Here is a 22,995-nt window from a genome sequence, read left to right as displayed (position 1 = left end):
TAGTAAAAGGCATGAAAGTCATGTTATAGTATGGCCAAAAATGCATAGTTTTGTTTTTCTAAAAAAGAAGTATAGTATTTTGAAAAAAGTCAAAGTATAGTATGTCAAAAAACGTCAATAATAAGTATTTTTTGATAAACTCTACCTGACTTTTTTCGACATACTATTCCAGAAGTATTCAATTAGAATTCAACGAGGTCCGTTCAGAGGGAACTTCCTCACGCAAAGGTCCGGAACATCACAGGAATGTCTAACTTGCTCTCTGATTTAGTGCCATAATTATTGAAGTAACCTCGCAGTTGTATTAACGTCTGTATGTAGTCAACAGCTGAATGTACAATCAAATAGAGAAAGTTTGATTGAAAAATATCTCAACAATAGTTATTGTCAGTTTTTAAATTGAACTGGATGAATTATATATAATACATAATCTAATAATAAATCAATGATTTATTCTCGTTTCGAGTAAAACAATGGCTGTATTAAAGAATAAATGACATAACAGAAAAATGTTTAACTTAAAATAAAATACTTAATTTAAGACTTGTCTTTGCCCTGCAGCTTTAAATTCAGTTCGTTGAGGTTTGAAGTGAAAGCCACGATATTATATTCTTCTCACCTTCTAAACCTGTGTTTGTTGAAACGACTTGTTTCAGCCTCATTAACATTTAAAAGTCTGTCCATTCTTGGTTGAAGGCTCTGGCCTCGCTGAGCAAATTTCTCTTTTTGGAGAACGCCATGTGAAATAACTTCTTACTCACGTATTATTATCCGACTACTCTATCTTTCCCCCGTCTCCCCCGTGTGTAAATCTTACTCGAGGCGGGAAGTTTATCAGAATGCACGTATTTGATTGGCTGAGTAGCGTCACGTGATGCGATTTACAACGCATGTAATTGGTTGGTTGGTTTCCTGGACCGCTGAACGAGTGTCGTAAAGGCGGTTAACAAATCTAAAAAAGTCCCAGTATAGTACATCGAAAAAGTCATAGTATAGTAGGTTGAGAAATAGTAATTAAAAAGTCATCCTATATTATGTTTTTAAAGTCATTAAAAAGTCTCAGTATATTATTTCGCAGTAGTTGTAGGTTTGCATAGCATTGTATGTTCAATAAAGTAAAAAGTAGTTTAGTTTGTTGTCAAAAGTCAGAGTGTAGTATGTCAAAGAAAGTTATAGTATATCCACAAAATCCATAGTATAGTATGTTAGAAAAGTCATTCAAAGTTCATAGGATAGTAATTACAAAAACCTCTAGTATGTATGTTGCAAAAGTTATATTATAGTATGATCTTAAAAAATCAGAAACAGAAGAATCAACTTTAATGGTCAAGTGTGAAAAACATTTACAAGGACATTGACGGTATTTCACTGCTCTCAATACATTAACAGAAACAGACATACGGCTAAAAACAGGGACAACAAAGCTGAATAAGGTAAACATACACATTTGACTACTATGAACATATGACTTGGGACTAATATGTACAGCTTATATAAAGTGCAATGGTGCAGAGTGCAAAATGTTTTGGAATAAATATGGAATGATTAATGTGACCGATTGCTTTACATACATGAGGTAGGTAAGGATATGAATATACAAAGTATACAGCAATGTGGGTAGTGATGATACTCACACTCTAAAGAACAGTGGATATTTAAACTATGAAATACAGAGTATATTTATCAACGATTTTGACACTATTTGACTGTTCATCATCGGTGTCTGGTTGTTTCACAGACAGTTTTCTGTGTTGTCTACAAGATGGGATGAGCTGAAACAGCTTGTGTCCACAGTGTGAACGCTCTGCAGTGCTATTCTCTGCCATGTCTTTACTCTGGAGGCGTCTAAGCCCTGCATTGAGGGCATGCTCGCATCACTGACTTTCTCTGCATTCCTGACAGTTTGTTGTAGTCTGCTCCTGGTCTGTTTGATGGCTTATCCAAACCACACACTGATGGACGTGCAGAGAAAAGACTGGTTGATTGCAGTATAGAACTGCATCAGCAGCTCTGGAGGCAGACTGAACTTCCTGAGCCAGCGCAGGAAGTTGATGCTGATGGTGTCTTTGTTGGAAGTGCACTCGAGGTTCTGACAGATCCCAGAAACCTGAAGGCTGCAACAGCAGATAAAGTGTTTTGTCACTTTATCAGATAAACAGATAAAGTTGTTTTGTCATGCAAACTGTTAATAAAATAAAAAAGACATTGTTATAGTAGGCAGAGTAAAAGTCATAAAAAGCCAAAGTATATTATGTAAAAAAAAAAAGACATATTATAGTATGTCGAAAGAGTCATAGTATGGTATGTTGAAAAAAGTCTTAGTATATACAGTATAGTATGTCAAAAGAGCCATAAAAAACATAGTATAGTATGCTGAAAAAATTCATTAAAATGTCATTAAAGTCGAAAAAAAGTCATCATATAGTATTTTGAAAAATAGTCATGAAAAGACAGAATAGTATGTCAAAACAAGTCATATCATAGTATCTTGAAAAAAGTCATCGTATATTATGTTGAAAAAAGTCATCAGAAAGTCATAGTATAGTTATAAAAAAGTCATAGAAAATGATGTGAAAAAAGTCATAAAAAAAGTTTATTAAAAGGTTAAAGGTTATTAAAAGGTTTATTATGTCGAAATAAGTCGTAGTATAGTAAGACGAAAAAGGGCATAAAAAGTGATAGTTTAGTATTTCCACAAAACTCAGTGTAGCATGTCGAAAAAAAAGTAATTAAAAAATCATAGAAAAGTATGCAAAGAGATTTCATAAAAAAATAGTATATGTCAAAATAAGTCATAGTATAGTATGTCGAAAAAAGGGTTTTAAAAAGTCATAGTTCCGTTTGTCCAAATACTGTCATAAACAAATGCCATAGTGTATCATGTCATAACAATGTCATGGTGTAGTATACCTTCAAAATGTTACAGTGTAGTGTTTTATATAAAAAGTCCTTCTATAGTTTGTTTCAAAAATATAAAAAGTCCTAACATAGTATGTCATAAATAAGTCAAAGTAAAATATGTCATAAATAAGTCATAAAAAGTTACAGTTTAGTCTGTCATGAAAAAGTCCATAAAGAATTCATCGTATAATGTTAAGAAACATCATAGTCTAGTCGGTGACACAGAGCCCTTTGAAGGTCACCACAACACTGACTGGATGCTTTGCTCAATTATGTTGAATTATGTTGAATTCATTCAAAATGATATCAGAGATGCATATTTGCAATTGTTCCATAAGAGCCAGAGCTCAGTCTGTATTTAGTTAAGTACAGCTGTGAATATATTTGAACCTGAAGAGAATGTCCTGTCTGATTTGTGAGTAGAGCAAACAAAGTGTATGTTCCTCTGTGGACATGCAGGTGGTATATACAGTACCTGTACAAACAATATAGTTCCTCTCTGGGGACTGCGGGTCTTTCAGCCTGCCGCGACATTAAAAGAATAGACGAACACCTCCAACCAGGCCCGACACATCCTACGTGACGAATTAGTGATATAGGTGTGTGTAACACGGAGCTGATGACAGAGACATCTCTCTGAATAATTAAATAGACCCCTGTTGGCTTTAATAACTCTTGCTGAGTGACTTTTCCTGAGGCCCAAACACCCCCAACCTCTTCCCAGTATAATCTGTTCTTCCAATAATCCCATTACTGCCCTCATATGCCCTTTAACAGAGAGGCTTTTAAGCAAACAACGTCACGACCTATATTGTAGGTCAAATAAGGGAGAAATTGTTCTACAGCTACATCATCCATGATGTCAAGTGTCTAATGTCTGTTTGGATTCCTCTTTTTTTTCTGTGGAGAATTGACGATACAAAAGTCGACCGTTCCATAAGGAGAATTAGGGCTAAATCTATGTGGATGTTGATAAGGTTTACAGTATAGCTTTACACTTCAAATAAACACCGTGGATAATATAACACACTGAAAGTCTCATGCAAACAAGCTATAGGCTCACATATGTTGCAGACTGTCTCTTGGGTCTTTGTATTTGTTGCCGTTCAAACCTCCGTGTGTGGGGTTGCAGGATGACGAGGGTCTGAACACCCAATGATTTGTTTTTCTTCAGGACCGGAATCTGACCCTGGCTTTCCAGGCCGCCGAGAGCATCGGGATCAAACCCTCTCTGGTGAGTTGAGCTGCCACAGACCTCACACACACACACACACACACACACACACACACAAACACACACACACACAAACACAGACAAACACAGACAGACAGAGAGATAACACAGGAAGACCCTTTGATTAGACAATTGGAAACAGCACATTTCAGGATGTGAGATGCCCCACAACCATTTCATCCGACCACTTTTCCTCCTTCCAGTCTTGAGCTTCACTCTCGTATCAGTTATGAGGCCTTTCTTGCTGGAACGCCTTGAGCCAACCACTGCGTGCTGGAAATGTACGACACTTTGCATCAAGAGAAAAACTAACCTAATACATAATTCAGATACAACTTGACTTTGACTAGCTTAGTTTGTTTGTGAAAACATTCGCATCCCTCCCCAGAAATGACTTATGTGAGCATAGAATCCCTCCATGTTGTGCCGCGCAGTGAACAAAGTATTATCATGGTGAAGCAGTGCAACGGGCTCATGGTAGCAAATGCGGAGGGAGCTGTCCATCTCCTCGAGGAATAGTAATTCTTGCTGAGAGTTTAAAAATAGATACCGTCATGTCTGTCACATACAAAGCTAGAGCCTGGAAGCTGTTAGCTTAGCATAAAGAAGGGAAGCAGCTTGACTCTGTCCATCAGTTAAAAAGAAAGCACCTCTAAAGCTCACACATTAACGCGTCTCTTTTGTTCGATGCGTACAGACACTTGTGCAACGAGAGCCATGCTGGCGACACTATGAGGGGACATTAATGTGTGCACACCATTTTCATAGAAATCCTTCCAAAAGTTGCAAATAAGCGTACAGCATTTCCCAAAATGTCAAACTACTCTTTTAAGAACAGCATTTTCAGGGTGCAGTTTGCCTTAAAGCCGCAGAAAACATGTTTTAAAATAAATAGTTTCTCTATAACATATTGAATACTAGATAAGAAACAATCGAAAAGTTAAAGTTATATTGTTTATTAAAAGCTTAAATCACTGTCACAAGATGACCTGATACTCTTCATCAGGACCGTGTGGGTGTCGTGTGATCAGATTGGATTGACAGTAGCCTAGCAACACGAGCAAACAACCACATTACCGCTCATCAGATTTTGACTGAAATGTTTTGTTTAATCCTCGTTGGTGCTGCAAAGTACGTGACATCACCTTTTTTTCTTAACTGAGCCCCGCCCACTTCAAACCACTGAGAAAAGCACAGACAGAGAAACACACGGATTCAGAAATGTCTCGTGTGAAAGAACCTAAACTGAACAGTTCACTGTTGACTTAATAAAATCCTCTGCTGATAATAATCTGTTGGATATTCATTCTCTCTGAATGTCGAACAGTTTTCTCTAAATGTGGAAGAATTAGGCTTCAATGTTTCCCTGAGACCAACGGTCACACTTCTTATTCATTTGGTTGTGGTTGCGGTTGCGAGATTAGATATGGGAAGCTCGTTCCCATGCCAATGACTTTCAAGTTTCCAACTGCTTCTTGCTCTGCAGCATAAACAGAACTGTCAGACACAGAGAGCAGCTGATCATCGTCCCGTTAGGAGGCTGAGACATCATGGCAGTGACTGTGCTGGAGCTCTGTATAAATCTGCGCTACAGGAAGCTGCTGTGACGCCGGCTCCATGTGGAGTCATGTGAAAGCCTGGCTCGCTGTCTGACTCATCACCGGCGGTCAGGATTTATCTCATCGTACTGGAGAGTTCATTTTAAAGCACACAGTAGCTTCAGCACATTTTCTGAAACACACTATTGAGCAGCACGTTGCTTTGTTTTGTCCTGCGAAAGTCCCTCATTCACTCAAAATAGTAAACTCACTCTCAGTTCACTGTCAGAAGTAAATAACTGAGGATATGCATCAGTTTGACACTAAAATCATGTTTCTTTCTGTGATTTCTCATTGAGACTCACATAAGGTAACCCAATAATACAGCCCACCGTAACAAACAGCAGTTTCAACAGTCTGGTCACAGGTTTCTCACTGTCAATGTTCACCCTCGTTGAGTGAGTACTTTATATGTAATAGTAATCTAAAACACTAGATAAAAAATAAATAAAAAAGGAAAATGAAAGTACACAAAAAGCATGTTAATAAGAAACCATTTAGAACTGAAAAACCAATGTGAATCCCCTCAAACACCTCATTGGCCACCTGTCTAATCTATTTCCTCAATGAGTGATTGAATCAACAGTGATTCTTGCAAATGATTACATTATTTGGGGTCGTGTCTGTCGTGTGTGACGTGAGCTTGCAATGGCTGCGTGTTTGTTCTACATTCTAGTGTTTAAAGGACTAGTGGGGATGTGGTCATTCTGAAAATCTATTAACATCCATATTCATGGGATTTGGCAGACGCTCTTCTCAGCAGTGACTTTGAATTACAATCCAAACACCACTAACTCACACCTGAACTCTCAGTCCTTGTTCATTCACTCCTCTTCCTGTTCTAAACAGGACATGGAGGAGCTGATGAAGACGGACCGGCCGGACTGGCAGAGCGTCATGCAGTACGTCTCTCAGATCTACAAGTACTTTGAGACCTGACCGACGGGGGAGAGGGGGAGCTGGAGACCGATGAATCGGAGGCACTGCAGCACTTTTACGTCTACATTTACCTTCCAGACAGACCGACTGCTGCTCACTGACACCAGGGACATGACTGAGGAAGTCACAGAGCTGCTCTTTACTCATTTCTTAACGGGACAGGACAGTGAGCGCTGAGGCCCACATTTACAAAGACTGCAGTCAGGAAACAGGAATGACCTTTTTACCAGTTTAACGTGTCAATTGAGCATCTGATTCACAAACAAATGAGAGCAGACGAACACATTATGGTGCAAACTACTTTCCAAGCCTTGTGGCAGTTGACAGCATGACTGAGAGAGGATTCAGAACAGATTTTTTTCTCTCCATTGACTTTGAAAGAATAGACAAAAATACACACACACAAGATATTTTTCCATTATTTGCCAATTATCAGTGTTGTTTGTGAATCCAATGCTCTGGTTCTGGTCACTTTCAATATGTGCCAAATCTTCTTCCACGACACAACTTGTTCCAGACCATCTATGCATGATGACAGCGTAGCTGCTCCGTGTGGCGTCTACTTTCACTGAGCAACAGGCAGTCACGAGGGAAGCAGTGGGGGAACCAAACTTTCCATAAAATTTGTTCCGTTTGCTGAAATGTTGCTTTAAAGAATTGGATCAGTTCTCATACCGAGTGCTTATTGTGAACTAGCTGGGGTTGTACTTTGCAGAGCAGAGAGTATTTTGAACTGACGGGTTTGAGTAGAACTGAAGCCTTTATATTTTTCACCTTTAATTGTGTGCATTCTTCCGAATAGAAATCAAACAAACTCCAGCAGCCATCTGTGGTGCGAAACTAAATAGGATTTAAAGGATGGGCAGAATGGAACCATCGTGTCGTGCCCTCCTGTGTTTTCTTCACGTTTTCCATCAAGACCGTCTCAACAACTATGGTACTGCGGCTGCTTTGCCAAATATACATATTTGGCATTGTCATGTTCAATTTTGAAGGAGATGATGACTTTTACATGTGACAGAAGAGCCACCACACTTTCCCTCGTGGTATGATTTAGACAATCCTCCATTTGCAGATGCCCTTGTGTTTGGGAAGATTAAAGTGTTATTTATTTATTTACAAGACCTGCATCGTGAAAAGTGAGAATGTGGACGGAAGCGTGTGCAGTTTTCTATTTACCGATGTCAGATTTGGAGGCCTGGCGGATGGATATTGCTCAATAAAGGATTGTTGAAGTTTTATATGAAATGATTCACTTTTTTTAAATGACTATTCAGGTCATCTTTTGACACAAAGATGCTGAGTTGAAGCACTCTTTTTCTTTTCACTGAATGCACCAGCTGTGTGAGTATTGCTGTGTTGCTCTAGTTGAGGTTAAACTGCTTTTCCACTCTGTGCCAGGCCTGTGGAACATTTGGGGATGTGGGAACACTGACTGGAAAAGTTTTGCCTGCTCGTCACATCACACCTTTTCTACATTACGGCAGCAGGTAATACATAATGGAAATATCTTAACACAATAAAATGGGTCTGAAGAGAATTGCCAATGGATCAAACTTAGTCTGGGTTTCAGAAATAATATGTGCCTTTTCCTCTCTTTATAACTAATTGTCATATACATATAGTAGCTTTTACTCTGCTCTCATGTGTTTGCGTCAGCCAAAAGCGAAAGGAAAGCGAAACATTAAAAACGTGAGTAAATCGAGTTGTTTTAGTTGCTTTTGCCTCCACTCCTCTCTGGCGTGGGGAGCAAAAACTCCGCAATTTCAGTCTAATTAAAACCATATTCAGCCGCGTGTCTGTGAGCAGTGCGGGAGCACGTGTGTGTGTGTGTGTGTGTGTGTGTGTGTGTGTGTGTGTGTGTGTGTGTGTGTGTGTGTTGTACAAACACGACAGCATTTACATTAAACTGAAAGCACGTGGAGGCGTCATTGAACGGTGTTAAATTGGCGCGTAATTACGCACAGCGGTACGCTCGTTTGGGATTCCACCCACATCGCACAACTTGCAACCGCGTGCGCGCGTCTGTGTTTGGGGCGTGGTTTCTCTGTGTAATTGAGGGATTCCTTTTCTTTACCGCTTTCTTGTGCTGCGTTTCTTCATAACTTCCGTCTGGGGGGGGGAGTTGTGCGACACACACTGCCAGCGCTACAGATCCACAGATGCCGCTTGAGCTCTCCACAGATCGGTCGCAGAGATACGATGTGCGGGTTCATTAAGGTGAGCGCACACGCATCACCCGGGGACTTTCTGTCTGTTCTCTGTGCACGGGTTTGCAGCAGGCGTGGAGGATCCATGCGTTACACGCAGCCACGGCAGCTTTCGCCAAACTCTGTGACGCAAGAGCTGCTTTAAAGTTAATTCCTTTCTTTCCAACAGATGGCTGGTTCTGCAGCTCACACTTGTGGGATGTTCCTGGATTACAGCAGAAAGACTTCTTTACTCCTCTGTGACTAGAAGCAGCGCGCGTGTGTGTGTATGTTGGGGATGACCCTCTTCTGTTATGCTCAGCCTGCAGGTTTTAGTCCTTCAACACACTTTGCTGAGATGAATGCGTTCTACATCGTGATTGAAGTAGTAATTGCGATTCTCTCCATATCCGGCAACGTACTGGTTTGCTGGGCCGTCGCGATAAACACCACTTTGAAGAACGCCACCAACTATTTCCTAGTGTCCCTGGCTGTGGCTGATATTCTGGTCGGTTGCCTCGCCATCCCCTTTGCCATAACCATCAGCATCGGCATAGATCTGGACTTCTACGGATGCCTCTTCCTGGCCTGTTTCGTCTTGGTACTGACTCAAAGCTCCATCTTCAGCCTTCTTGCTATTGCAATTGATAGATATCTGGCCGTCAAAATTCCTCTGAGGTGAGTACTATTATTTTATGACTGATGTGGAATTAATTAGAATATTCTTCTCATCTGACAAGATAATGGTGAAGATGATGAAACCTTAATTAGCTTTTTTTTATTTTTATAATCTAAGTGAATTAAGGACTGACTTTTATGAAAAGTGGTTGTGGTTTAATCACTTGTTAATACACAATGTGCCAAATATGCAGAAAAATATGAGTTGCTCTGATCCTGTTGACAAGAGTCCTACAAAATGTGTCTCCTCAAAAAATAATCAAATTCAGGATCTGGAAGAATATGAGCTGTGTGACCTCATGAATCAGTTTCCTGTTGGCTGTATGCCTTGTGTATAAATAGCATAGTTAATACCTCAACTAGGAATGATAATCAGATAAAACCTCTCTAAACATTATTTGAATCTGGCATTCGAGACGGAGTCAGCAAACGCATTGAAGTGACTGTTTCACAACCTTGATTGAATAATCTGAAGGGTTTAGATAATCTCGTCCTTTACACCCAGTACGGTCGTGACTTTCAGCAGTAGAAACCCGAGAAATCGGTTTAGTTATCCGACGCCTCCAGCGGCTCGTAAAAAGATGCGCAGATCTGTCGTGCAGCTGTTTGATGTGACACACCGGGAGAAGCCTGCCGGATCAATACCTGCCCACGCTGTGTCGCTTCTACAGGCCGTGATGGTAAAGGCCACCGAAATCCACTGTGCAGCCTCCGAGCCTGAGGGGACAGAAATGGGCAGAGACAGCCGGCACGGTGTCGCTTGATATTTCCGTGAATTGATGAATACACACTTTATTATCAGATGTGATTTGTCTGTCTCTAGGTGTTGTTGTTTTTGGGCATTTTACCATGTCAGAGAGTTGTCAGTAGGTTTTCCTCTTAAAGGCGACACTCTCTGCAGTGATTGTTGTGGGCACTGGATGTGGCTCTGGGGGCTGTTTGTGCCGTGTGCTGTCATTTCCATTCGGCTCAAACGCTGGCAGGAGAGGACAGTTTGACACTAGTCTGGGATAAAAGCTGTCCCCCGCCAACCAAGTGGCTTGTAAAAATCCTTCTATTTTTGACTTACGGACAGAAACCAAACCTCATATTCGACCCCCTCTTACAGTAAAAACACTGACTTAAGCCGCCTCCAAACCGGCGACACGCTCATAACAACATATTTTATGGTTCCCTCTGAAAGCCCAGCCTCACAACACACACACACACACACACACACGCGATAATAAGACCAGTTTGTACGTTCAGCTCAAATTACATGTCCACAGTGATATGGTGGCTGTGTGTGTGGGTGTGGGTGTGTGTGTGAGTTTGGCCAGTCTGCAGGCCTTTGGGGCTCTCGGATGAAAGTGTTTTCACAGATGGCTCCAGTGGAAGTGAAAGGCCAAAGCCAGATGTTTTAAACCCCCTGAGATGACAGATGCGCACATCCCACCCACTCAATGCTCTCTTCAAGCCCCCGTCTTCACTGTTGTCAGAAAAATAACTTCTAGTTATTTTGTTCCTCTGTCCTGTTTGGGCGTTCAAATAACCTTTAGCACATCAGAGACCTCAAAAGATCCCACCCACACCAGCAGCAGTGCCTCAGGGTGGTCAGGAAAAGTGGGCATCATCATTTTAATGGGCAGTTTCAGAGTCTTCCTGTCTTTGTTTCAGCACTTTTAGGGGTGCAGTGGGTGTGATAGACTGGCATCCTATATGAACATCCTGCTCTAGTGATTTACAAATAATGAAAACTGTTGAAAAGTTCCGGTATTAGGGTTAAAGAAGCGGTCAAGACTCTGTTGATGGGTGGACGGTACAATACAAGAAGCTGGTGGAAATACGCTTCAAGATGTAGACACACGGTGAGAGATGCATCATCCTCACACTTTTAGTGAAGCATACGTCATCCACTCTTGAAATGACCTGGGATCAGCTGTGGAGTTAGGGGACAATGACGTGCAATTTGACAAAAAGAAAGAAAAAGTTAAAGATGTGTGTAGGTTGCTCTGTGTGGTTTGGTAGAGGTCAGGTTTAGGAGTGGGTGTCAGTGTTGTGGGTTTTGCAGCTCGTCTAGAAAGTTTTTTCAAACGCTGTGAATTTAAGAACTTTGCTTATGACAAAACAATTCAGTGCATCACCACATCCTAATTTTAATTTGTCCGTGAACGCTTTACAGGTTCAGATCTGTGTTTACACGGCTTTATTAATGTGCCTTTACCTTGTTATACAACTTGTTTTTATAGAGACATGCTCACAAATACAATTCATAATGCAAATGCTGAACAGCTCTGTTTGCATACACACCTTGGCAGGCTAAGTATAATTCCCCCCCCCCCCCCCCCACCTGTGTGAAGGGCCACCTGTTAGATTGTGATTGAAAGAGCAGGACTGCGAACACTGCCGCACATTTAAGCAGATATTGTGTGTGTGTGTGGGGGGGGGGGCGGCGGCCTGGCAGAGGTCTGTAGCCCCGGGCGGAAGCACAGCGGCAGAGAGAAGAGAAGGGGATGTATGGAGAATGGAGCAGGGGAAGAAAGCAAAACAAAGATAGATGCCAGCGTGCTGTTGTCATGCCAGAACTAATCCATTCAGTCGCTCGCCCGCTCCCTGTGTCCAAACAGAAAGAGAGGGTGGGAGGGCAGGGGGGGGGCTGCATGAGATGGGCCCTCTGGGAAACGGACATTGTGCTGCCTGCTGTACGGATTGACGGATAGAGGGAGTAGAAGAAGGAGAGAAGCAGGGAGATGGTGCGGAGATGTGAGGACACTGAGCTCTGAAGCTTCCTCTCCTCCCTCTGCGGGCAGAGTGCTGTATTATTTATGGCCCCCGGGGCGACCCGCTCGTCTCCCTGCAGGGGGTCGCCGGACAGAGTGGCACACCACTGGTAAATAATTGAGTGTTGGGAATATTAGTTATTATAAGACGGGGCTTTATTTTCTCGCTTTGAATGCCCACTTAGAGGAAAGACTGGGCTAATGATCGAGAAGTGTCCTTCCATTAACACAAATTTAATTTTACCAGCAACGTCTCTGCTTCTGAAATAACACACCGATAGCACGTGCTTCCTGCCTGCGCTATAAAAGTCTGAGGGAATTGCCGCATGTTGAACACACTTCCTCATAGCCTGGTTTCGTTCTCGTATCGCGCAGCCTCTTAGCAGATGGCTTCGTTTTATCGCTTTATTTACATATAAATCCCACAGAGAATGATGAATTGGTGATGTAGATTTTACCTCCGTGCCACAGAAGTACTTAATTGTCCAAAAACAGTCACAAACTGAAGAAAGGGCGTTGCACTGGGTGGGTCATTACGATGCACTCTGTCCTCTTCTGTCCTAACTCAACAGCACTATCTGCAAGTGAAGAGTAGGGTCTACAACAGGGCCATTGTAGGGAAGGAAACAAGTATGGAGCCAGTGGACAGGAGTAATACTATTTATAAGTTGGAAAAATAGTGGAGCACAAAACCTTTGTAATAAAAAATAGCGTTTTGTTTTTTGTTAAGGAACCCATGGCTTCACTTTGCAAGGTTTGAATTAACCTCATCACACCACAAATGCCACTGAACGCTGTGGTAACGTTGGCCGCCGAGTGCGAGAGATATTATACTGTAGCGGACTCTCTCCATTCATCCTCTCATCTCAGCAGCAGGACCTCCCCCCAGGAAGCTAAGGACATAATTCCCCCTAATCTGTGCTTTAACACCAGCAGTTGTGCTGTGTGGTCTTGTTTTCCCTTCACACCGACACGATGATAATTGGGCACGGCCCCTTAATTAAAGGCTTCAGTGCGTAACTGTGGTAACGCAGTGCGTTTGGAGTAACGTCTTCTCATCGTTTGGTTCGTAGTATTATCTGTGCTGAAATAAATGGCGCATGCCTTCGAGTAGTCAAAGATAGAAGCTGTTTGTCTCTATTTTCCTGTAACTTCTACAATATCAGTATTTATTCAAGTACATGAAAGAACATTAAAGAACATGTCTTGTGTCTCTTTCAGGGCCGAGGTGCAGCTCGTAATGTAGAACCTGTGCATGTAGTAATTTAAATGTAATAAAAGTTTATAATGTGATCATTTAAATGTAATAAAAGTTTGTAATGTAGTAATCGGCACATGATTTAAGAGAACCATGAGCGCATGACATTACAACAGTTTGTGTTTAATGTAACAAGTTATTACATTGTAAGAAAATAATAAATCATTATAAACAGACATTTTTGGGGGATTAAGTTTAATAAGTTTAGTGCATAGTGTAATCATTTGCAATTAAAAAAAGGCCTTTTCCTTTGTTTTGAGCTTGAGAACACTTCTACCATGACATCAGACACATCATTCATCAATCAGTAGGAAACTGATGAAGCCTCTTAGATATTTGACATCCAGAGATTCTTGGCATATGAATTTAATTTAATTGTTAGCTGACCAAATAGCTGACATGCTGTCACTTCATGTGAACTCTTTTTTTTTTTTTTTTTTATATATATGCACATGACTCCACAGCTTTCCCTGCCATTCTTGCCAAAAATGTATATTGAAGATTCTTTAGCTGATAGTGTGAGAGAAACTGCTGCATCAGCATTATCAGGCTGAACAAAGCAGCTGGACGCACCGGTGGCCTTTCACACGCTGCTTTTTGGCCAAGATACCCGATGGATGAGGGCGGGGATTGTGCTTTGGATGGTTCCAAATAAAATACATATTCAGCATATTCTTCCTTTCAACACTCCATTGTCTTAGTTTATAATGTATTGTGTTCCTCTATACTGTAAAGGTTTTGAACCTAGAATGGTGCAGAAGTTGACTAACATTCACTGAGTTTAAATATTCAGTATTGTTGGGTATTACTGCTGGTTGTAACATTTAGTTGTAGAAGCCAGTGGCCTTGCCTTCTGTGTCAAGCACCTTTTTATTGGTTAAGATGCCCGATGGAGGAGGGCTACATGATACATGGGGAAATGATTGGCAACTCTTTCTATGATGCCCATGTATGTAATGCTTTATAAACATACTTATATATATGTGTTATAAACTGCTTACAACACTGTATAGTTATACATATTCATAATGCTCTATTACTATAAACATAACATACTGCATGACATGAGGTCAAATATAATGCATTATAAATCCCATAGTTGTACATTATAATTAGTTATAATGAGACTATAAGTCACTTTAACGGGTCACTGTTTGCTTTAGGTAAAGTACAAATCATTTCTTGCACAGATTTAAATACATTTAAATACTTTACTTACAGCCAACAATTACCACTTTAAGAAACTTATCAGTTTATAATATTACAACTATGGGAATTATACGACACATGATCCTTTCAAAAAGAAAAGTCAGTTAGTGGTCAGTAATTATGATGATACTTGACCTTATAGGTCAATACAAAATGCTTTATGAAGCAGTATGAATTATGAGCGCTTAGAACTGTAATTGTACTAGGCTTTAAGCAGATTATAGACATGAGCATTATAGAAAGTGTTGCCATGTAGTGATTTACATTGTATTTTCTAGTTTATGATCTTTTTTTGATCTGATTATTCTGCGATATATTATGTCCCTTAAGTTGTACGATATACACTGAGCTTGAGTTTCAGAGTTATGTCTTTGTGTGCTCTTGTACATTTGGTTTGTTTGTGTTCCTGGTTACAACATGTCACAAAATAAACATTGGCTTAAGAGTAAATATGCCTCTTGCATTATGTATCTAATGTCACGTATGAAGGGTTCCCAGACTTTAAAAAAAAAGGAAAATTCCTTTTTTTAAATGCAAATACACGATGCACTAAAACTATTACATTATTCAACAAGTGTTTTTGCCTAGTTTTAATGTAATCATTTTCACATAATGTAATAACTTATTACATGTTATTACGTTATGCACGCATGGTTTTCTTATTACGTGCTGGTTTTTACATTGTACATTTTTATTTCATTTAAATTACTACATTATTCACAGTTATCACATTATGAGTTGCTACACCTTCGCCTCCCTAAGAGGCCATCCTTACCATAATAACACTAATTAAGGAGCAACGAAATTCAGACTGCTGGCTTCACCACAGTTTGTCATTACCCCGACCCCTGCTCTGTAATTATTATTTTTGTATTACCTACAATGGTCCTAATACGCCGTCGTAGTTTTCTCATAGAGATGAACTATTTGCAACCAGTGCAGTCGCCCCCTGCTGGCCATTAGAAAGAATGCAAGTTTAAGGCACTTTTGCATTGGCTTCACTTTTCAGAACGAGGTTTCGGCCCGCATATTTATGACTTTTATGACATTTTGTGACCTTATGACATAATATACAAAGACTATGATTTTTTTTTTCAAAGACATATAGTACTATACTTTGATATTTGTAATACAATTTAATGGCATATAATATAATGTATATATATTTTTTTAAACATACTATGACATTTTTATGCCCGCGGGCTGTAAGTTGAATATAACTGTACATACTATGTATTCTTAAGACATACTATACTATGACTATTTGAAGACATTTTATGACATATTAGACCATGAATTTATATACTAGGCAAGGCAAGTTTATTTGTGTAGCACATTTCAACAAGGCAATTCAAAGTGCTTCACATAAAACCATTCAAAGCATCAAAACATAAGGCAACACATTGATTGAAACATTAAAAACAGTCATTAAAATACAGTAGTAGTAAAATGCAGAAATTGATTAATATCCTCGAATCTGGTTGAATTAAAGGCAGCAGCAAACAGAAAAGTCTTCAGTCTTGATTTAAAGGAGCTGGGGGTCTCGGCAGACCTGCAGCTTTCTGGGACTTTGTTCCAGATGTGTGGAGCAGAAAACCTGAACGCTGCTTCTCCATGTTTAGTTCTGACTCTGGGAACAGAAAGTAGACCGGTCCCAGACGACCTAAGGGGTCGGGATGGTTCATGAGGTAGCAGCAGATCAGAGATGTGTTTTGGCCCTAAACCATTCAGTGCTTTATAAACCAACAGCAGGACTTTAAAGTCAATTCTTTGTTGGACAGGAAGCCAGTGCAGTGCTATACACACACTATAACTTTGTAATGACATACTATGGCATTTTACACTTCATATGACACTAGTGCCGTGCCAATTTGGAGCATGTGACCGTTTGAAGCGGTCCGCTGACTCACGGAAGAGCTGTTGTTAGGGGATGTGACAGGGAAGTGACGAATCGTTTGTTTGTGGAGTTAATATATCCAGCAGCAAAAGGGAACTGCAGTCAACGAGCCGCGGCCTGTAAAGGCCAACTGTGAATACCATGCTGGAGGGCATATATATATACAAATATATACACACACACACATATTGTAAGTGCTGATATCATGTGATCATATAAGGTGCAGCTGTAGAAATCAGATTATTTATGGCACCTCCAGCTCAGACTGGCTGCTGCGTGTGTGCGTGCGGATGTCAGCATGTGTGTGAGTCATTACCATGCAGTCGCTCGCATGATTCACTTTGAGGAAACTGCTCATTTTTGCTTCGAGCGCTGTTCATATGATGGGGACGGTGAAGACGACACTTGTGTGAGTCACCCCCCCGAATCTCCATACGCAGCCTCTGTGCACCTGCCGTTCATAATTTCATACAACATTCCAGTGAGGGACGGGTTTTATGGGAAACGTGCTGAATCTGTGTAAAATGTATCAAATACTCAACATTCATCCATTCATCCATTCATCAACAGTGGAAAACAACAGATGGAACTATACGACAGTTTAGGCATCGAACAAAAAAAAAAAAGCACAAAGAGACATAAAAAAAAATGAAGATAGAAAAAGTCTTTCATTTTCAAGTCATGACTCAACACCGCAAGGCGCGTGTAATTTTAGCAATATGTGTGTTGAGCGAAGCGTATGTAAGATACTGTCAGCAGACTTCATGCTTTCATTTAGCAGCTGATAATGTGGTCAGATGTAACATGAAACTAAATAAAGCAATATGGGATGCGGCTTCCTTTATCATTCTATTTCATCTTCTTTAACATTTATAACTGATTTGGGGGTTTAGTTGTCACCGGCTCCAGAGTACATCCTCCCCTAGACGAGACAATGAACTGGCATTAAAACAGGTCCAGGTAAACTCATCTAAGGTTCCTTCAATAGGATTTCAAGTGTTCAAACCAATTCATAACAAACACTGAACACTTTGTGGTGCATTCATGCACTAGTGTGAAGCTCAGACATCAGGTCCATCATCGGGATGTGTAATGTTAACAGTGGTCCATCCTCAGGAGATCAAACATCATTGTTAAAATGAATTTAGTAGCTTTTAGACTTTGAAGCTGATCTCTGTCCACTTTTGTTTGGCTTGAAAAACCAAAAAGTAAATTTTAAAAAAGGACTGCGAAGATAATACATTTTCTACAGCACTTGAATGCACCAAGTCACAGCAATTCACCATCGCACTTGATCATTCATATCGTCTGCCTGATTCATAGCCATTATTAGGCCGATGTGCATCTTGGTGCACAGACGGAGCTGCATAAGAATAATATGATTCGTCAGAAAGGCCACACCAACATACCGCACAAACAAAACTCACGCTCTACGAGCAAAACTAAACACTAACTTCTCTGCAGACGCTTCTTTCTCCATTGCAACATCTTTTTAAATCAAAATGTGAATTTTGGATCAAATCTTTTTCAGGATTGTCAAACAACCTCTTAATCATTAACATTCAAGTCTTCCTAAAGTCACTAAGTACTAAACAACTGCTAGCTTTAAGCTACGTTGGGATTTTCTAGAAAAAAAAGATGCAAAAGCTGCAACAGTCATCAGAGGTACATGGGTAAATATTAACGTCGCAAAATTATAAAAAGCACCCAAAAATGTTTTGCTCATATACTGTAGTTTGATTCATGTTAGCGCGGTGTTCCCTTTTTGCTATGTTGTTGTATTTGTATGTTATAGCTGGGCTGTACTCGAGCTCTAGAGCCTATCTTTGGAGTGTGACCTTTGTCCAAAACTTCCACATTGGGAAAATAATGACGACGATTCCCTGTGCTGTGTTTTCTCCAGGTACAAGGAGTTGATGACGGGAAAGACCGCCAGAGAGATCATCGCTATCTTATGGATCCTCTCCTTTGTCATCGGCCTCATCCCCTTCTTTGGCTGGAACTTGAAGTACACGAGCTGCAGGAACGGCAGCTCTGGGGCGGACAACACTACGAGGGTCGGCGGAGACTTAGTACAGAGCTGCAACCTCAGGTGCTTCTTTGAGAGCGTGGTGGACATGCACTACATGGTCTACTTTAACTTCTTTGTGTGCGTGCTGCCTCCGCTGCTCATCATGCTGGGCATTTACCTGAAGATCTTCACTGTGGCCAGGAAGCAGCTGAGACAGATCGAGCTGAAGTGCGTGGGCAACGGGGACAGCCATCACCACGGGCTGCTGCAGAAGGAGATCCGGGTGGCCAAATCCCTCTCCATCATCGTGGGACTGTTCGCCGTCTGCTGGCTGCCCGTCCACATCCTCAACTGCCTCACGCTGTTTTACGAGGAGCTGCATAAGCCCGAGATTGTCATGTACGTGGCCATCATTCTGTCTCACGCCAACTCCGCGGTCAACCCCGTCATCTACGCTTACCGCATCCAGGACTTCAGGAACACCTTCCGCAAGATCCTGACCCAGCACGTCCTTTGCCGCAGGGAGGAGCTGTACGTCAGCTCCAACAGCAGCAGAAGCAACAGAGAACAGATCACCATGACCATCGACCCTCTGCTATAGAGAGAGCCGGCACTGAGGGGAGTTTCATCTGCGTCGACTCTGATGTTTCGGTCTTGACTTTAATTTCCACTGAGGTTTATATGTTTACAGAACGAGGGTGATATGTGAAGAACCGATGTCAAACGCGCCTTGAATGTGGACATTTATTTATGAATCAGGGGTCAGGCAGTGTGATGTTGAATGGCAAGTCTTACGTAACCCTTTGTATTGTGAAGGATTTCAGATTTAAAAAAAACATGTTGAAGCTAACTGGATTTGCAGGACTGTGAACCGGATCCAAACTACATTCTATAATGCTATTTATCATTCTGAATCCCCTGTTTCAACTCCAAACACTCCCTTTGCCTTGCTATTTTATACCGTCAGTGTTTATTAATTTATTTAAAGATCAAAAAACATCATGTGGCTGGAACTGTGCTTGTGGACCTGGAGAGGCACAATGGTCGTAGTCTACAAACAGAAATGCTTGATCCCATGAATCATCTCCCATCCCAAAATGACCCCTGTGGCTAAGAGCATTGTTGTGGCGACTAAATAAACAGCATGATCTGGTTCAGTCTAGCAGACCCAGACATAAGAAGTAGTTTAGCAAAACACACCTGCGGCGGCGGTGCGCCATATAATTTCCATGTTGACGTTTCTTCAGACAAAAGCTCAGGAAGTGGGAAAATGATTGTGCAGATGCCATCTTTTTTTATAAAGGGTACAGAGACATTTAGCTTTGAGCAATCACATGTCACATTTGATACTTTTTTTTTTTTTTTTTTTTTCATCATCCAAGCTTCTGGCCCACATGTATCTCGTGGCATACATCGCATAAAGCACCATTGACATTGACCCCCCCCCCCCCCCGTTCCCTCAGACTCAGCTGGGATCCTGAGGCTCTCATCACAGTCAGACCTCCAAAAAGCTGCTGAAGTCAGATCAGTTTCATTTGAGAAAACATTCCTGTTTAAAGGGTGAAACCTCTAAAATATGTTGCACTGAGGACTCAATTCGCTTTACTCTTTAGCGCTACTAACAGCGCTCGCAAAGATAGGCGACCAGTCCAGCTGAACCCCCAAAAAATAGTATTATGTCATTTTGAAGTAGGTAACAATAATGAAATGTTTTCTGAGAAGCAAATTCTTACTTCTTTGCACTCGACGGTGCTCGTACGCAGCATCATAGTTTGAGGCAATACAGCTGCAGCGCTGCTTTCCACCGCGTCTAATGTTAAAGCACCTTAAAGTGCGTCGTCTCGTCTCTTGATTTCGCAGCGGTCGGCAGTATTGTGAATGGTCCTGTTGAGCTTATAAAACTGAAGAAATTGGCGTAAGGTGATAAAAACAAATTGAATTAAATCAGAGCAAAGCACAGTGTTGTTTGGAGTATGACTTGTGAAAAAAAAAAAAATGAGGGTCACCTCAGAGCCATCACTACACAAATGAAAACACATTGCACTGACATTTCTTGATTATTTCCTGTTTGGTGTGCTTTATTGTTGGTAGTGAACCATGTCGTGTTGGTGTTTTAAGAAGTGTCGAGCCTCCACTGCTTCACTATTGCCCGTCATTCGCCCGTCATGTCCAGTGTACCACCTCCAACTAACTCCAAGGGCTAAATACGGGAGTGTGCCAAAGTTTTAGTACATTCCAATGGAGACATCTACACTGTAACTGCACTGTACTGTTGTGTCATTGTCTTTGTTGATTGACGTGTAAAAAATAAGTACTGTAGGTGTCCAACTTTCTACAAGCTATTGATCGATGTCAAACAATTGCCTTCTTTTGTGATTTAAAAAAAAAAGGTAAGATGGACGATAAGTTGATCTCGTTTCAACATTCCTGCCTTTCATTCCGAAGTACCTATCAGTCTGTCAGTATGCTAGTGTTGTTGTACTAATCAGGAGAATCATCCACTGTGGTCACGCTGATGTTCAAACTGAGAGGCCATTCTTTCTTTCTTTCTTTCAACACAACTGCAACTGCGAACAGCTACTGCTATTTAACATGATGCAACCTGTATGTATGGTGGATTATTTTGTTGATAAAGGCAATGTTTATATTGTTACAGATCAGTCTGTATTCCTTCATTTCAATTTCATATCATATGACTTTATTTCTACAATCGCCACAGAGGATACATGCAGACATGCACTACTTCCCCAATTGATGCAGCTCCAGATAAAAAGAACCTAAAAATAAAGCCACACATACTCAATGAGCAGCTGTGTGGTTTCCCTGGAAACAGATTAAGAACCCTTCCAAAATAAAAAATAAATAAAGCAACATCTGGTGTCTTTCAGAGAGACGAATGAAAGAGCAGAAACCGTGGTAGAGTTCCCGTGCTCCGATCCTCTCCGCAGTGACCCAAAGTGTCCAAAACCATCATCTCTCTCATCAAACAGGGCCCACGACGATCCACGCCGATCCTCCTGCTGCACCGAACGGACCTCACGGGGCTGCCGTCCCGCCGAGCAGCGCGGACATCTGCTGATCGGACACGCTCTCCTGCTGAGTCCCACCCGTGGCCTGGCACAGGTACACGGCCAGGATGTGTTTGCACTGCGGAGAAAAGAGCGCAGACTCGTTACGTGAACGTGGGCTGTGAAGCCCGCGATGCCCGCTTCAATAACTTAAAATTTTCTCATGTTCTCAAAGTTCTCATGTAAACACCAGACTAGAGAGGAGCTGCTTGGCACAGACCCGCTGGAAACTTCCCACCGAGCAAACTTCAATCCAGGAATATTAGTCACAAGGCAAATGCCACAACAATTTCCAATAATTACATCAAATTATAAACATTTCTAAAAATGAAAAGCGCAGTGGTCCAGCGGGTTGTTATGACTGTGTATTATTTTCCAGATGGAGTGTTTGTGCGATGAATGAGATCCTAACTTGTGACGTTAAATATGGGGTTCAATGACAGTGCAGTTCTGCATCTGTGTGCATGTGTCACCGAACGCGTTCAGAAGCTCCTCTCATTACTATTAACGTGTTAATCATTGACTTGTTTTCACCCTCAGCCTATTCAATGCATTAGAAATGAGATTTCCTCCACAGTGACACGCCGGTGGATTAGTGTTTTACATAAACGATGAGCCAAAGGGCGGCGAATAGGACAACGGTACAGAAGTTTGTTTACTAGCTTCTCCTGTCGACTCTTGTTTATTAGCGCTGTCTGCTGTCGGTGGGAGCGCTCCGTTATCTGTCTGTATGGACCTTGTTTGGCCTTATCCAGTCATGTTGGACTCTATAGAGCGGCTCCAGCGGGGGAGGACTGCAGACTGCATGGTCAAACTCAGTCTCTCGAGTGGTTTGACTCTATGACTTTATGACAGCTTTGTTAAAACCATGAGCCTTATTTTGCACCGTCTTTTAGATTCCACACATGCAACTAAACAAAAAATCGACTCTAACTTTATCTTCCAAGCTATAAAGGTTTGATGAGGCGGGGAGAAGTTGTATTTCTGTCTTCCGCGTGTTTTTTTTTCATGGGGAATGATATCAGTGGTGCCGATGCGCACGTGGGGAGTCTCCACGGTCTGTTTCAGCTCTCTGCTTCTCACACTGATTTTAGCAGCATCCTCCAGGGAGCTGAGTTTCCCTGATACTCAGGAGCAGCAGCAGCGGAGGCCGTTTGCTTACAGATATTTAAAGCAACAGCCAGTCATAGAGGAGACAACCCCTCAGTGACCAGACAAGAACACGACCCGACCACAATACATCCGTTGCACACA

The 22,995-nt window shown here is 41.4% G+C and overlaps 3 protein-coding genes across 5 annotated transcripts in view; 2 read left to right on the top strand and 1 right to left on the bottom strand.

Annotated features, from left to right (window-relative positions):
- The window catches only part of specc1 (sperm antigen with calponin homology and coiled-coil domains 1), a 67,737-nt gene extending 59,826 nt beyond the window's left edge, over window positions 1–7,911 (top strand). Inside the window, exons 14-15 of one of the 2 annotated variants that reach the window (XM_076101532.1) lie at window positions 4,076–4,135; window positions 6,583–7,911. In XM_076101532.1, the coding sequence (XP_075957647.1) occupies window positions 4,076–4,135; window positions 6,583–6,672 (150 nt within the window). In that variant the 3' untranslated portion in view covers window positions 6,673–7,911. Of the gene's footprint in view, window positions 1–4,075; window positions 4,136–5,621 lie in introns of both variants that reach the window. The other variant, XM_076101533.1, reaches the window with a different exon arrangement.
- Window positions 7,912–8,765: 854 nt separating this feature from the next.
- adora2b (adenosine A2b receptor) lies at window positions 8,766–21,326 on the top strand. 2 transcript variants are annotated; one of them, XM_076102000.1, is made up of 3 exons: window positions 8,766–8,892; window positions 9,052–9,539; window positions 18,566–21,326. In XM_076102000.1, exons 2-3 carry the CDS (start codon window positions 9,151–9,153, stop codon window positions 19,272–19,274), a joined length of 1,098 nt encoding a protein of 365 aa, XP_075958115.1. In that variant the 5' UTR covers window positions 8,766–8,892; window positions 9,052–9,150; the 3' UTR covers window positions 19,275–21,326. The 2 variants fall into 2 exon arrangements, with proteins under 2 accessions (XP_075958115.1, XP_075958114.1); XM_076101999.1 differs by having other exon boundaries at window positions 8,796–9,539.
- Window positions 21,327–21,348: 22 nt separating this feature from the next.
- The window catches only part of zswim7 (zinc finger, SWIM-type containing 7), a 14,750-nt gene continuing 13,103 nt past the window's right edge, over window positions 21,349–22,995 (bottom strand). Inside the window, exon 5 of the mRNA XM_076102009.1 lies at window positions 21,349–21,820. Within this exon, the coding sequence (XP_075958124.1) occupies window positions 21,710–21,820 (111 nt within the window). The 3' untranslated portion in view covers window positions 21,349–21,709. The remainder of the gene's footprint in view (window positions 21,821–22,995) is intronic.

This window comes from Anarhichas minor, unplaced genomic scaffold, assembly GCF_050575085.1.
Source record: "Anarhichas minor isolate MPS153535 unplaced genomic scaffold, ASM5057508v1 ptg000027l, whole genome shotgun sequence".
NCBI lineage: Eukaryota > Metazoa > Chordata > Actinopteri > Perciformes > Anarhichadidae > Anarhichas > Anarhichas minor.
The sequence above is the reverse complement of the archived record's forward strand: the minus strand, read 5'-3'. Positions and strand labels throughout refer to the sequence as shown.